General features: G+C 31.4%; 1 protein-coding gene across 1 annotated transcript in view; it reads right to left on the reverse strand.

Annotated features, from left to right (window-relative positions):
- The window catches only part of LOC101048843 (histone H1.8-like), a 48,832-nt gene extending 39,737 nt beyond the window's left edge, over window positions 1–9,095 (reverse strand). The window contains exon 1 of the mRNA XM_074395655.1: window positions 9,032–9,095. Within this exon, the coding sequence (XP_074251756.1) occupies window positions 9,032–9,095 (64 nt within the window). The remainder of the gene's footprint in view (window positions 1–9,031) is intronic.
- Window positions 9,096–16,240: the final 7,145 nt, after the last annotated feature.

The raw sequence follows: 16,240 nt of genomic DNA on the forward strand, positions 1-16,240 counted from the left end.
AGAGATGGGGTTTCACCATGTTGACCAGGCTGGTCTGAAACTCCTGATTTCAAGTGATCCACCTGCCTCTACTTTCCAAAGTTCTGGGATCACAGGCATGAGCCACCACACCCAGCACAAATTGCTTTTCATCTTAAGTGGTTTTGATTATGGATATCTGGTATTCTTCTGATGATCAAGAAGATAACTATTGCATTTTAACTCTGCACTAGGTTTCAATACAATATGCTAGATGATGCATTTTCTCTGAGTGTACTTTTACCTTCACAACACAGTATTTCCTAAATAAACAAAACTGACTATTTACTTGGATATAATGTTTGTTTGGAACTGTCTTAGACAGGACTGAATACAAGCTTATCAGGTTTTTAATAAATATATGGATTTTTTAATGAGCAGTTTTTTTGCTGATCACAAACATTTCCTCATTCTTTTAATTTGTAGGAAATGTCTGATATTTAGTGTGCTTTCTAAAATAATTTCTTTCTTAGAATGAATTAAAATGGGTTCTTTTCAGCTATAAAGCTGGCCTAGCTAAAATCAGATATATTTGCAAAACATGGGTGATAAGAGTGCTAATGACCATTTCTCAATATGAAACTCAGATATATTAATTCAGTGTCTTTATGATTAAGTAAAATTATTAATTTATTAGATAAGCTATAGATAAATTACAAAACATTCCCTGGGTATAGTTAATGTTATGATTAATAATAGTATATTGACCTATGAAGCTATGTTAATAAATATCTCATACATTTCCCAGGAAGAATCTGGGCATTATAAATACGCTATTGTAAAGATGTATACAGTTCAATACTAGATTCTTCAAAACCAAACCTAATTAGAAAAGTCAAAAATGGTCAACCTGAAATGTGATATTACTGCAGATAATATGGTAGTATCCTGGAAATAAAATACAGAGAGAGTAGAAATGCAAAGTTCTTATTATAATCTCGTGCATTTTTGTTCTTATTATTGCATTATTTTATTTTTATATCATGTAAAGCAAATAAAGTAAATCTTGAGAAGTAAAGAATAATAATTAAATTTAAATATTATCATATTTGAAAGATATACTAGCTTAGCAGAAAGATCATAGTCTTTATTTTCAGAAATGATTCAGCTTAAACTCTGATAAAATAAAAATTACCTTACCTGTTGAAATGAAAATTTCCAATTACAAAATATCAATAATGGAACCAATTTTACACATTTGTGAAGATAAAATATCTGCTACAGTTAGTGGTAAATATTAAGTTTTCAATGACTGAACATTATAAAAATTAATGACATAATAAGTTATCTGTGTCATTGCATCATCAGAAATACTATGAACAATACATTTATTATAATAGTATATCTAAATTGCACTTATAATACTTAGTCATTTGTATTATTGGTTTTATGTTTCTATTAATCCTATTTTGGATATAAAATACACTTACCTAAAGAGTCTTATATATCCTAATTCAGTTCAAGAAATCCTTGGTACAATATAAGCATAATTAAAAACTCAATTGAGAAGTAAGCCTAAATTAAGAGATTCCTGGGCAACTTGTCATTTGGCATGTGTTGCTGAAACTGCTTCTGTCTCTCTGCTTTCTAGCTGGGCAGTTATATATTAATATGTTTGCCAGTATTTAGTAGGATGATTGAACACACAGAAATCCCAAATGTTGAAATCACTTTTAAAAAATGAAATTACTTGTATATATGGTATTAACCAAGAGTTGATGGTCTTAGAGGAATATGCATTTTGCATGCGACTCTACTGCTTTGGCAGACTGTTTTCTCAGCATAGCTTTTTAGAGCTCTCTGCTGTGATTCCCTTATTTGTTATGTGATGTTCATGGTGAGCAATGAATTGCCTATGAGTCAGCAATATAGATTGTTGTTATTTAAAGCACTGTAAAACACTCGGCTGTCCTAGAAGACATAATGATGTACCAAAGACAGAGCACTATCAAAAAGTCAAGAAGACTTCTTAGTCTTGTAGTTTCATTATCTTGTTACTTGAGAGTACTTGACTCAAAGGTCAAAATACCGGTAAAGAAGAGCAGAACATAGGAGTGGAGTGAGAGAAGCAGATTGCTTTGTCTCTTTCGGCATTGTAAAAAGTCATAGAACATACTTAGAAGCCCAGAGATAAAGAAAAAAGCTGCACCAAAGTTCTCAGACACTTAATGGTGACTAGTTGTTTCATTGTGTAATTGATTACAACCTAAAGCAGAGACATGTCAATAATTGCACCCTTAAAATTATAATTTGATTTAAACTTTTACGTTTAACAGTTTTTATGCAAGTAACTCTCAAGAAAGCTACAGCAAAATAGATAAAAACCCACAAGCACCATAGAGCAATTATGACTAATTCTTGTCAATTTATAAATAAATTCTTCTTTTTTAGAAAAAGAACTAAATTACATTTAGATTTAATTTCTAGCAACAATATTTTAAAATTCGAATGGTGCGTAATGGTCACACAATGCTACCACATCAGAGGCTGGATCCAGAAAACAAGAACTACATAATATCTGATTAAAATACCTCTTTGCTTAATTTAACTTAAAGCAAATAAGAAAACAGAGTTAATTAATGTGTTTAAAGAGTAGATTTGCCATCATGATTTGTATAATTGAACAAACTGCATATTAATTTTAAATATTATTTGGGTGGGATTTTTGATGTAATTGAGAGAGCAAGGTATTTAGGGTCAAACAGAAGTAGGTAGGCAAAACAGCTTGTTTTTAAATATATTTTTCTTCTTTCTCTCTCTCTCTTTTAAATTTTATTACTTTAATGTTATTATTTTTAAACCAGAAGCAAACCATCTACTTTTCTCAGACAAGATTACTTGTCGTGTAAACTGGTGAATGTAATATCTATTTTGTGGGCACTGAGTGTTATAGAAATGTATGTATAATGCTTCCCATATAAAAATAATAAATGGAAACTATTTTAACTTCTTTAAGAGAGACATTGGTTACATATATGTATGCATATGTCAACCCCCACCCAATCATATAGTTAAACAAGTGCATTTTCCTGTATATTCAGAAAATTTACTCTAACAAAGCTATAAAAATCTACTTTAAAGTGATCATTGCATATTTTTCTCTATTTTTGAACAGGAAACAAGAAAATATAGTTGTTTCTCTGTCTTTTATGGAATAAAGATACAAAAATGACAAGAAAAATAATAGTATGTGTTATTTGTTAAAAAATGATTTACTATTCACAGACAACTTATGAGATAGAAAGGCAAATTTTAAACTGAAAAAAAAAATCTAAAGATCAGGTAAACAATTTTTATAGTTAGAAAACTCCTTAAGGTACCGTGGACCACCATCAAATTTTTAGAAGCTGAGTCATCTCAAAACACATACTATGTACCTTAATAGATCTTTCTATGTGTGAAATTACAAAATGTTTTACCATAAAAAATTTGGAAGATTTACAGCACTGCATGAAAAACATGAAGAAAAAATTTCTATATAAAGCATATAACAAAAAGAAAATAGCAAGGAATTATGTAGCATTAAAGAATATCTATGAAACAACAAAGGTCAGAAATTTACTTCTTCCCTCTGCCTCCCTCCCTTTCTTCCTTCTTCCCTTTCCTCCTTTTCTCCCTTCCTCTCTTTTCTCCTTCCCTATTTTCCTTCTTCCTTCCCTCCCTCCTTCCTACTTAACTACCTTCCTTCCTTCCCTCATTCTTTCCTTCCTTCCCTCCCTCCCTCCTTCCTTCCCCTCTATCCTTCCTCTCCCTTTCTCTCTTGATTCATTCCTTCCTTGTTTCCTTGTTTCTTTTTTTTTACTTTTTTTTTTCTAAAATATTAAACTCAACTATGCCTCTTAAGTCCTTTTTGTCTACCCAACCTATTTCCAATCAGGGTATTTTGGTTACTGTATTATATTGTATTACATCTTCAGTGTAAATTACAGAATCATGTTCTCCAAATCTGTGTTTTAATTAGCTTGGACTCATTGGTGTGCTTTATTCAGGAGACCCATCTCACATGCAGAGACACACATAGGCCCAAAATAAAGGGATGGAGGAAGATTTACCAAGCAAATGAAGAGCAAAATAAATAAATAATAAAAAGCAGGGGTTGCAATCCTAGTTTCTGATAAAACAGGCTATAAACCAACAAAGATCAAAAGAGACAAGATAAAAGGAGGGGGGGGGCATTACATAATGGTAAAGGAATCAACGCAACAAGAAGAGCTAATTATCCTAAATATATACTGCACCCTGTACTGTAGTACCCAGATACATAAAACAAGTTCTTAATGACCTACAAACAGACTTAGACTCCCACACAATAATAGTGGGAGACACACTTCACTGTCAATATTAGATAAATAAAGGAGACAGAAAATTAATAAGGATATCCAGGACTTGAACTAAGATCTGGATGAAGCAGAACTAATAGACATCTATAGAACTCTGCACCCCAAATATACATTCTTCTTAGCACCACATCACACTTATTCTAAAATTGACCACATAATTGGAAGTAAAACACTCCTCAGCAAATGCAAAACAATGGAAATCTTAACAGTCTCTCAGATCACAGTGCAAAATCAGGGTTAAGAAATTCACTCAAAACTGAACAACTACATGGAAACTGAACAACCTGCTCCTGAATGACTACTGGATAAATAATGAAATGAAGGCAGAAATAAAGATGTTCTTTGAAACCAATGAGAACGAAGATACAATATACCAGAATCTCTGGGACATATATTTGCATTTTCAATAGAGACGCATCACTATGAGTTTTCCTATAGACATGCTGATTTGGGACATTATGCTTCAAATCTTGATAATGGATCACATGATTAGTATAGTTTCTTACTGTAATTAGTATTTTTTTTCTAGTAAAGTGTTTTAGCCCAAATTAGTTTTCATTCCTCAGTTGCTCACTCTAACTAGACAGCTCCTTGTACAATTTTAAATATACATATATATATATGCAGATATAATAATATATTCTGCCTCTAAACATACGTATATAAATTATATATAATAATGTATTAATAGATAACATATTTAGAGGCAGGTTAATTACATTTATATATATGATATATGCATCTTTAAAATGTACAAGGAGCTGTCTAATTAGAATGAGCTATATTTATATATATTTTATATAATATATATTTTAAATATATAATATATATGCATGTATATATATTAATATTCAGAATATATATTTATATTATATAAAAAATATGTATATCTGGAGGCAAGATCTTGTCCAGGCTGTATTTAACTACTGGGCTCAAGTTATTCTCCTACCTCAGCCTCCCCAGCAACTGGGACTATAGGCATGCACCCTCATGCTTGGCTTGATTTTGAATAGTTTAAATATCACTCTCAATGAATCGTTTATAAGTTGAATTTACTTTTCTATTTGGTACATTTTTCCTCTTGCTGATGTATTTTTAAAACCCTTTAATGTTTAAGGATATTAATGCCTTAAATAGAAAACTATAAAATAGATACTAATTTTACACACATATTGTTGCATGCTTAAACTTATAGATATTAAAGATTTTATTGAAGGGAAACTGAATTAAAGAAAAACTAAAATGCCACAAATCCATGTGTTCTTTTTTGATACTTTGAAATAATGGACTCTGGCCCATTACACTAAAATTAATGAACTATTTCTTCACAGTAATACATGAAAAAAGGAATCACTCGGTTGTAAAATTTAAAGTAATCTTTTTCTTTCCTATGTCATTTGTTAAAGAGAATATGTCATTCAGGCCAGGTAGAAACGAAGAATCTATTCATTGAAAAATGAATTGATCAAGTATCATTTGCCAATAATAAGCACTGTCAGAATCAAAATTGGGCTTGTGCAGACCAGTTGAAAGCTATTTAAAGGGATGCTAAATGTTATAACCTCTCCTCCATGCTCCCAAAATCATGCTGCTATCACTTTGCTTTGTGAAAAACGAGAACTGCGTTGTATAAAATTGTTTGGCATTAAACTTTGAGCTGTCAACAGTCTAGTAATAAATACAAATGTTCTACAATGTCTTCTCCTATTATTTCAAACATTACTGGAATGTATTTTCTAAACACATATATCAAATCAAAGTCATAAGTTCCTACTGAGTAAGTCCACCGATATTTCCTCCTTAACTTTTTGTGCTTGAGTTTCTATTATCTAGTAGATACATGTTATTCCTAGGGAATAATGCCTGTTTTTATGTTGCAGACCTAGGTGTGTTATTGTAAACTAATATCTTTTTAGAGTTTTGAAAGCAACACTTAACTACTTCATGTTGTAGCTTACAACAAAAACATATTGATTTGAACTAGAGGGTAAACTATCCCTGCCACATGATGACTGCCAAGATAATTGATGAATACATGTGGCATTTATCAATACTCACTCTAATATGATTTTTCATTCTCTATAAAACTTTGAAAATTACTCTGCATTCAAATGAATAATAAATAAAACATTTATTTTTGCAGACCTTGTTCATATTAGAATAATGTTGTATTTTATTTATTTTATTATTTTATTATATCACAAATTTTAAAGTTCACCTCATTCCATAACTAAATATAAATAAATATTCCATAGTCTAAAAGCTAATCTCATTATTTCATAACTAATTTCATAATTCCATAACAAAATATAAATGGAAAATAGTTCCAAGTTTTAAAGGAATTAATTGTATAATTATTGGAATTAAGGTTCAGTGCCATTATGGTTTTGGGGGGTAATTGAATCATTTCCCTGGTTGTCTATATAAGTGGTTTTACTCATAAACTTAATTAAAGCAGTTCAGTTCAAAAAATGCTTTTGTTCTTAATATGTTTGCTACTAGGGATGTGAAAGTAAATAAATCAAATTTCCTTCATTCATTAAGTGCATTATTCTGTTCTTATGCTGCTAATAAACACATACCCAAGACTGGGTAACTTATAAAGAAAAACATGTTTAATGGACTCAGGGTTCCATGTGGCTGGGGAGGCCTCATGATCATGGTGGAAGGTGAAGGAGGGATAAAGTCATGTCCTACATGGCAGCAAGCAATAGAGTGTGTGCAGGGGTACTTCCTTTTATAAAACAATTAGATTTTGGGAGACTTATTCACTATCATAAGAACAGTAGGGGAAGAACCCTCTCCCATGATTCAATAATGTTCCACTAGTTCGGTCCCAGGACACATGGACATTATGGGAGCTTCAATTCAAGATGAGATTTGGGTGGGGATACATCAGTAAGGTATAGACTAGTTCAAGAAGACATATATACAAGAAAATAACTTTCTATAAAAGTTATTAAGAAAGACAATGAATAATGCTCAAAATAAATAGGCAATTGAAAATATTTAATTTTATTTTTGCTGTTTTGAACTGAATTCATGCCATTTAAATATTAATGTGTTTTCTAATTACAAAAGAGTCAGAAGAAAATTGTTTCTACTTGATGTTTATAATATTACTATGGGTCATGGATTTGTATTATGTGAAACAATAAATAAAACACAAAGTTATATGCTGTTGGCAAATAAAAATTATCATTGATACTGTAAATACATTAAATCAGCAGAGTTTTGCACATTAAATATACTTTTATGTGTGGGGACAATCAGTGCAGAAAAACAAACAGGTGACTCTACCTTTTATTTAGATATTAAAAACAGTTTGGAGCCAGGTGTGGTGGCTCATGCCTGTAATCCAAGCACTTTGGAGGCCAAGGCAGGTGGATCACCTGATGCTGGGAGTTCAAGAGCAGCCTGACCAACATGGTGAAACCTCGTCTTTAAAAAATAAATAAATAAATAAATAAAAACAGTTTGGAAACTAAATCAGTTTTGGCATAAAACTGGTATTTTTTTTTAATGTTTCCAATTTCCCAGAATGCCAATCTGATTTGAAAGCATTTTTTTTCTTTTATTTTTCAACTACTAAAGATGTTTCATTGATAGAGCAATGGTGATGATACTACCTGACCTGGTCTTCATCCTTCTATTCAAATGTGTAAGGAGTCCTCATAAAGACAAATGGAGAAGTTTGCTTCCCCCAGTGATTTAAAGATTTCCCTTGAAAAGTGATATTATTATTTCCTTAAATGCCAAGGATTATTTCGCTGATTTGGAAAGACATTTATGAACTCCAGCTGAACAAAACTTGATATCAGTTCCACACCCTGGGATAAATAAATTACAAGCTTAGATATTATATTTTTAGAATTTTAAAAAATAAATCTACTATAAAAAATTTCTAAAAAAATATATTAAAAATAAGATGTTACCAAGACAGTATTTAATGTATATAAATTACTTTTTAAATGTCTAGTGTAATCAAAGCACTTAATAAATGCCATGAATATTATTTTTATTATTTCAACAAAATAAAAAGTAAGATAATCCCTTTTCTTATGTTTGTGCTATTTTATTCAACAGAAATGGTAAGTAGCATAGTGATTTGTGACATTTACACAGTCATTTACATGACTGATATGCAACCATTTTGCATTAATTGCCAGTTTACAAAATACTGGAATACTCCCATACAGATTTATAGATAGCCACTATCCTGAGCTCCACAGTGTCCTTTTGCCATAGCTTTAACTTTTTCCTAGAATTTCCCATGATTTACCAATTGAGGGATGATTATCTTATGCAGCAGACATCCTCATCTCCATTACATAGGCCAGTGTCCATTGTGGTTGATGGTTGCCTATTTTGTACCAGAAGTTGTTAAATGATTTTGATTTTACATCTGGATTTATACTAGATCACCATGATAAAGTGAAAAGTATGTGATATGGTTTGGATGTGTACACTCTAAATCTCATATTGAAAAGTGACCTCCAGTGTTGGAGGTGAGACCTAGTAGGAAGTGTTGGGTCATGGTAGTAGATCCCTCATGAAAGACTTGGGGCCCACCCCACAGTAATTAGTAGTAATGAGTTCATGTAAGATCTGGTTGTTTAAAAGAGTCAATTCCTGCTTGTTTCTCTGGCTCCCTGTCTCACCATGTGACACACCTGCTCCCACCTGCTTCACCTTCGACCACGGTTCTAAGGCTTCACCAGAAGATGCCGATGCCATGCTTTTTTGTAGAGTGTATAGAACCATGAGCCAAATAAACCTCCATTCTTTATAAATTACCCGCATTGGGTATTCTTTTATGACAATGTAAAACAGATTAACACAATGTGAGATTTGAAACATGTTTTGAGTATTATTATACTTTTAAACAGGGCAGAATTAAAGCCTTGGTTACATCCTCTGCAACAATGGTCTTATTTTATATACCATTAAATAGTAAAAATAAAAAAGTTGTGTGAATGAAATAGTCTACAAAGTAGACCGTAAAAATTGATTCCATCTGAAAGTTCTATTAATAGTTTTTAATTCCTAAATTTACATGAAATACTTGCCAGATTCCCAAATGGGTTAAGCAAATGCTTTCCCAATAATCTATTTTATTTTACCTAATATTCATAGTTACCTGTATCAAGCACCGATTCAGCCATAGGGATTCATCATATAAAAAAACAAAACAAAAGAAAACACTTCCATTATAAAGAAGCTTATATTTTCATTTGGGAAACAGATCAAAATATTAAATGAATTAATTAATAATATAAAATACACATCAAAAAAGGCCATGATGATGATAAAACTGAACCTTCTGCACTCTCATAATACCTTTTTTTAAACCACAATAAATTTAAATTATTTCTGCACCTAAATTTAAATTATTTCAAACTAATAAATTGTGGTAGTGGAATATGAAATATTTAATGTTTCTTTTTTATTAAAAAGACAAAGTAAAATTCAGTGAAGTTTGAATTGGTCAAGATATGAGTCTAGGAAGACACATAACTCCAGAAATATACAGAAACTGGCTCTCCTACCAACAGAGGGAGAAAGAATATAGAAGATTAATAGCATACTGAAATTTTGCAAGTCCTACTGAAACAACAATGGTAACTTTCCATAATATATCAAGGCCAAAAATCATTTTGGGGATACATTTACTTCTTGAGCTCATTAGAGATTCATTAATTTAATTAAATATTTTATTTTATTTTTGAGACAGGGCATTGCTGTGTTGCCAGGTTGGAGTGCAGAGGCATGGTCATGGGTCACTGTAGCCTGGACCTCCCTGGTTCAACTTAAGCCTTCTGCGTCGCTGGGACTGCAGGTGTGCACCACCAGGTCCAGTTAATTTTTAAATTACTTTTTTTGGAGACAAGGTCTTCCAGTCTGGTCTCAAACTCCTGGACTTAAGCAATTCTACCACCTCAAACCCCCAAAGTACTAGAATTATAAGTGTGAGGCCCCGTGTTGAGCTGATAACCATTTTTAAAAGATTGCTTCATACAACAGTGGCTTCTAATCAGTGGGTCTATCTCCTGTTGACTCTCGACTTTCACCTTGATTGCTTCTAATAATATTTTAAGTATATTTCTGCTTGGACTTTATGCTAATCATACCCTATTATGATAGCTTAATAGATGGCTTTCCCTCCCTATCATACTTTAAAAACCCAGAGCGAAGATGAGACTGTCTTGAAAGTAAGTCCTCAATTCAAAGCAAGTTTTTACTGCTTTTGGATTTGCAAATGGTCCTGGCTCACAGAGGCAAAATGAAATCTAATTTCTACAGGTCTTCTATACTGTCCTGTATAAACTGCATTAAGATCCGTGCCACATCTTCATTATGAAATGATAAGGTATTCATGCATATTGTGGTGATCTACAGGGAAAAGATTTAGAGTTTTATTTATTTTTTCTTTAGGAAGTAAAATATGCCATAGTAGTTTAGGATTTTTTTTATGGTTTCATCATCACAGAATATAAGAAAGGTTCCTATCATTTTATATATATATATATACATTTATATATATGTATATATATATACACATATATATATATATATAGTGTGTGTGTATATATATATGTGTGTGTGTATATATATACACATATATATTTGTATATATACACACAAATATATTTATATGACTGTGTAATATTAATACCAATGTAGATTTTCTATGTTTGTGTGTGTATATACACCTATATATACATATATGTATATTTATATCTATAAAAATGTACATATAATCTATTGTCATATATATATATCATATTGGTAGAATGAACAAAAAACATCCAGTGTCTCTGTTTACATATTTTTTATTATATAAATAAAATATGTATTTATTTTATATATATGTATAATATTCATAAGCCTTAAAACATTCCATAAACTATGGAATTTACTTACAAACTATTAAACATACTTACTCTGTCTTATATAGGAATGAACAAATATACAAATAATTTAAAAAATAGATACCCTAAGATACTTCTCAGTTATATTGACATATACCATATTTTTATTGCACTAAGAACATCTGAAGAACTATGTGTAAATTTGATTTTTATCTACTGTCAGTGAAATATTGAAGAAAATCCCAAACAGGTTTAGCAAACAGACTTACCAATATGGATTATTTCTGGAGCAATAATAATATCTAAAAACTATCAGGAGGATGGATTTCAAAATAAATGATCTCTAAATCAATAAAAGCTCAAGTTGTCAAATACTTCTTTCTTAAAAGAAAGTTAATGGTTTCTAGTTTTCAAAAATCAACATTTGCTTTGGTATAAAAAGCATGATTTTAGAGAATCTATGTATTTATATAATTATTAATTCAGCAATGAATGCAGTTAAGACACATACAACTTGAAGACTGGCAGATAATGTGGTAAGAACATTCTACTATAGGCATTCACATTGAATAAGAAACCTTCCAATTAAAACATTGTTTCAATCTTTGGGTAGAAGTTGCCAAAGTATTTAAAAGTAGAATTTTATTTTTTATAGCAATCTAAAATAGGCTTTCTATTGATATTTCATGCACAATTGAAATTCTTATTAAAATAATATAATTATTCAATGCTCATTCTGAAAAAAAAATTATAAAGACCATATATTTAATTTGCTTAAAGTTGACATTTAATTTTAAATCAGAATCAGGAATTAGAATATAGTCAATAATATGAGTTTTCTGCTTCTAAGGGCTAAAAATATAAAAAACGAGGAATTTTAAAGCTGATAGTTTAGTTAGAGGGTCTGCAAATTTATCTACACTGTGCAAAAAGGGAAGTGCATTTAGAGGTATGGGGAAAGGTTTAGAACTTCCTTTCCCCACTGCAATTTAATTTTGGCTCTACGACACTAAAATAGGTTATTAACATAGTATTGATCCGGGCTTGTTTCCAAAGTTATCGTTTACCAAAATGTGTTCTATAGAATACTAGAATACTAGTCTATGGATATGTTTCTATTTAGGCCTCCTGAAAAAAATAAATAATAAAGATGTTGTCAAATAAATTTAGGAAACTATCCGCAGTACATTCATTTTGATATTTTACTCCGAAGCAATTTCCAAATTTGTTTTTTATCCTATTTTTTTTTCCTGAGTCTCTCTAGAGAGCAGCATTTTCATATATAAGCTTTGTTACATATTCCTAAAGTGAAGCTAAAAATGGGATTCTAGAAGACTTTTCGAGATAGAATTTTAGAATGTTTGTGTGACAAGATAAAATTTTAAATTGAATTATGTAAGTGTAAGGTGACACTGAAAGGAAATGAAGTGATTAAAGGGGTGTTTTAAGGTGAATCCAGTATCGCCGTGCAGAGAAAACTTCTGGGGAAAAATACTTGCTCTACAGAGTGTCCAGGAGGTTACTATAACAACGAACGTCCTCTGCTTTATTAGTTTGACCAAATCCAGGCTTTAGTGTATATCATTGCAATGGTATCTACTGATTGGTGAGGTTTTATGTGGGTTCAGTCCATCATGTGTTACTGCATATTCCTCCAAAACTCTGTTGCTTCTTCATTTTTCTGTAGCACACACACACACACACGCACACACACACACACACACACACACACACACACATTCACACATACACACACACACAGCCTCAGTTACAATTTGTCCCATGCTGTGAATAAAATGCCTATACCTAAATTTCCTTTTTAACCCCCCTAGTTTCCCAATTTTGAAATCCTTTTATCCTCTTATTGACTTCGAGAGTGATGAGAATAATTTATTAGAATCAATTTTATCTATTGCTTTCAGAATTCTGTAACTTCAATAAGCTGTAAAAAGAATAATGCCCTTTTATTAAAATGAATAAGCCCAATATCCTCAAACTTTTCTTTCAAATAACATCATTGATTCTAAAACGCTATGCTCTGCTCCTTCAAGGGTAATTATGTCTTTAAGTGGCTATATGCCAAACCGGTATTTTACAACATATTCCAGCTATGTCCAGAAACACATAAGGATTGCTCTGGTTGAAATGGAATTGCTGTAGTAGAATATCTTATCTGCTATCTTTTAAGCCATATGTTAGGCCTTAGGTCCACAGGTACTGTAATGGCTGTACAATAATTTTCTTCTGTCAAGGTCATTTCCTTTATCCCATTTAGCTGAAATTAGCAGATTCATTTCTCAAGTCTGTCTGGTCATAATTGTCCTTCCCTGAATATTATATCACTTTACTTCTTACTGAGGGTAAAATTTTATAGACTTTGTTGCTGCATGCTCATTAGTCAAAATAAATTGCACATGTGTAATTTTTAGATTTGTGTAAGTTTTGTAAGTCCACGGCAGAATATTTTAATTGTCATAGTTTAAAAGAAAAACATGAAATGTTATAAAATTATCATTAATCTATGAAAATAATTTAATTTACAATAACAATGGAAAATTACTTTGCTCCATCATTAGGTAAATATTTTTAGAGATTATGTAAATTCAATTATTTCACAAATTATATTAGTAAGAACTAGTAATAATGGAGTACAGGTGGAGAAGCTTTTCCTATCCATCTATTCACTGTCTGCCACAATTCTTCTTCTGGTCTTCCTTCACGTACACTGTTTTTAGTAACCATGAATTCGTGTAAGATTGATGACTAAAAGAGAATATGGTGAGAAGAGGTACTTTAAAAAGAAGATTTAAAGTTCTACTTTACCTCTCACTTTTAAGCTCATTCACATTTTGCTGGTGCTTCAATTTAAATGTACCTTGAAGATTTTCTTGACATGGCTACAGTGATTTGGTTTTAGAAATCATATTAGATTATAAAACTCTATATTTAGTACAAAGTAGTGAGTCAATTTTTTTTAGATTTCATAATGTTCCATAGCAAATATATATATAGTAGAAAAGCTGCTCAAGTTCAGATAACTTGTCCTTTTTAAATAACATAATTGTTTTTCAAGACACTTTGAGAAAGCCTTTAAGGTCATTGGCCAGTTGTAGGAATAAGTAGCTCAGCTATCGTTTTGGTTGAATAAGACATTTTACATGTGTGAAAAAAGTTGGCCTTCTGGTCTATGTTTGATATTAGAATGACAATAGATGAAATGCTAGATACAGGCCAGTGTGGTGGCTCAAGCCTGTAACCCCAACACTTTGGGAGGTCAAGGCAAGTGAAACACAAGGTCAAGAGATCAAACCATCCTGGCCAACATTGTGAAACCCCGTCTCTACTAAAAATATGACATTTAGCTGATCTTGGGGGCGTGAGCCTATAGTCCCAACTACTTGGGAGGCTGAGGTAGTGGACTTGCTTGAACCCAGGAGGTGGAATTTGCAGTGAGCCAAGATTATGCCACTACACTCCAGCCAGAGGACAGAGTGAGATTCCATCAAAAAAAAAAAAAAAAAAAAAAAAAGAAAAAAAGAAAAAGAAAAAATAAATAATAGATACAAAACAATGTATTTGGTTTGCTATTTTATTTTAAATGAATTTTTCCTACTTTATTTTCCTTATGTACAAAGTCCAAAGTGGGCAACATAAAAAGCAAAAATACGGGTATATGTTTATTAACATAAAGCCAAACTAACCTTAATATAAATTCACTTTAAATAACAATCATTGGGGGTGGTGATGAATAAACAAACAAATATATAAATGAATATGTTGCTCCATTTAACATCTGAGATTTTCAAACTTAAAAAAAAATTCAAAAGTGATCCAGAACATTGGGATAAGTAGAGAATTGAACCCCAAAATATTGTAGTTATGCAGAGACATCACAGAAGCAGTACCACTGACATCAAAAGGCAGAGATTTTAGGGCCATTATGAAAAAAATATATATCATTCACTGGCTTGCTCTACTTTTATATTTATTTAAGTGAGGCAAAACATTTCATTCTCTAACTTAATATTAATCTTAAGTCAAGTGACAAAATATTTTAATGACAATGTAAACCCAATATAAATGACTAATACTAGTGACTTTAATGCAAGAATTACCCTGGAAAAAGTACTTTAAAAAGAACAGCTGAGGAAAAGGACCCATAAAAATGTATTACTTAGTAAAATATTCACAAAGAGATGGTGTGGGAAAGGTGAAGTTTGATTTTCTGATACCATGGGTTTTGTTGGCACCAGCTATGAAACATGAGCCTGATATTTTATTTAGTACCATTCTGATTTGGCATAGCATGAGACTTCTTTAAAAATAGGTATATATGTGTTAAAATACTGATCTGCTCATCTCCCTTCATGTCTCCTTCTGTAGAATAATAAGTGAAGCATAAATTCTGGTATACCTGGTAATCAAGAAACATGCAGATGGCTTTCAAGTAACTACACACAACAAATGTGTTTTCCTTTTCTCTTAATGCTGTGTTTTCTCTGACATTCACTGGGAAAGTATAAGGGTCTCTCATGCATATTCAGAAGCTTTTTTACCTTTCTACACTATAGCCAGCTGTGTCATGAACCACCATAGCTATTTTGCTGATCATCATGTAAACTCCTCGCGTGTCCTCTCAAAATGCAAACTTCCTGTAATATACACTCGAATGCCTTCTACTACATAGGCTTAATGTGAGAATTAAAGGAGACATAAATATAGAGATTCCTAATCCAGTGCTAAACACATGATTGGTGACTATTACCTCTAATCTTGCTCTTTTCTCCATTACCCTTAAGTCTACTTTTTTTGTGGAAGAATAATTTGTTCTAAGTAATACTGTGAAATTTTGAACACATCATTTGGTAGATATCATCCCATTTCAAGCAGATTGATCTGGCAAGAATTTTAACTTTTCTCACTAGACATTTTCTAAAATTTGAGATACTTATGAAACCAATCTCAAGTGGCTCTGACAAGACAGAACTGAATGGCGTTTGGAATCAGAAA

This window comes from Saimiri boliviensis, chromosome 3 (assembly GCF_048565385.1).
Source record: "Saimiri boliviensis isolate mSaiBol1 chromosome 3, mSaiBol1.pri, whole genome shotgun sequence".
Lineage (NCBI taxonomy): Eukaryota > Metazoa > Chordata > Mammalia > Primates > Cebidae > Saimiri > Saimiri boliviensis.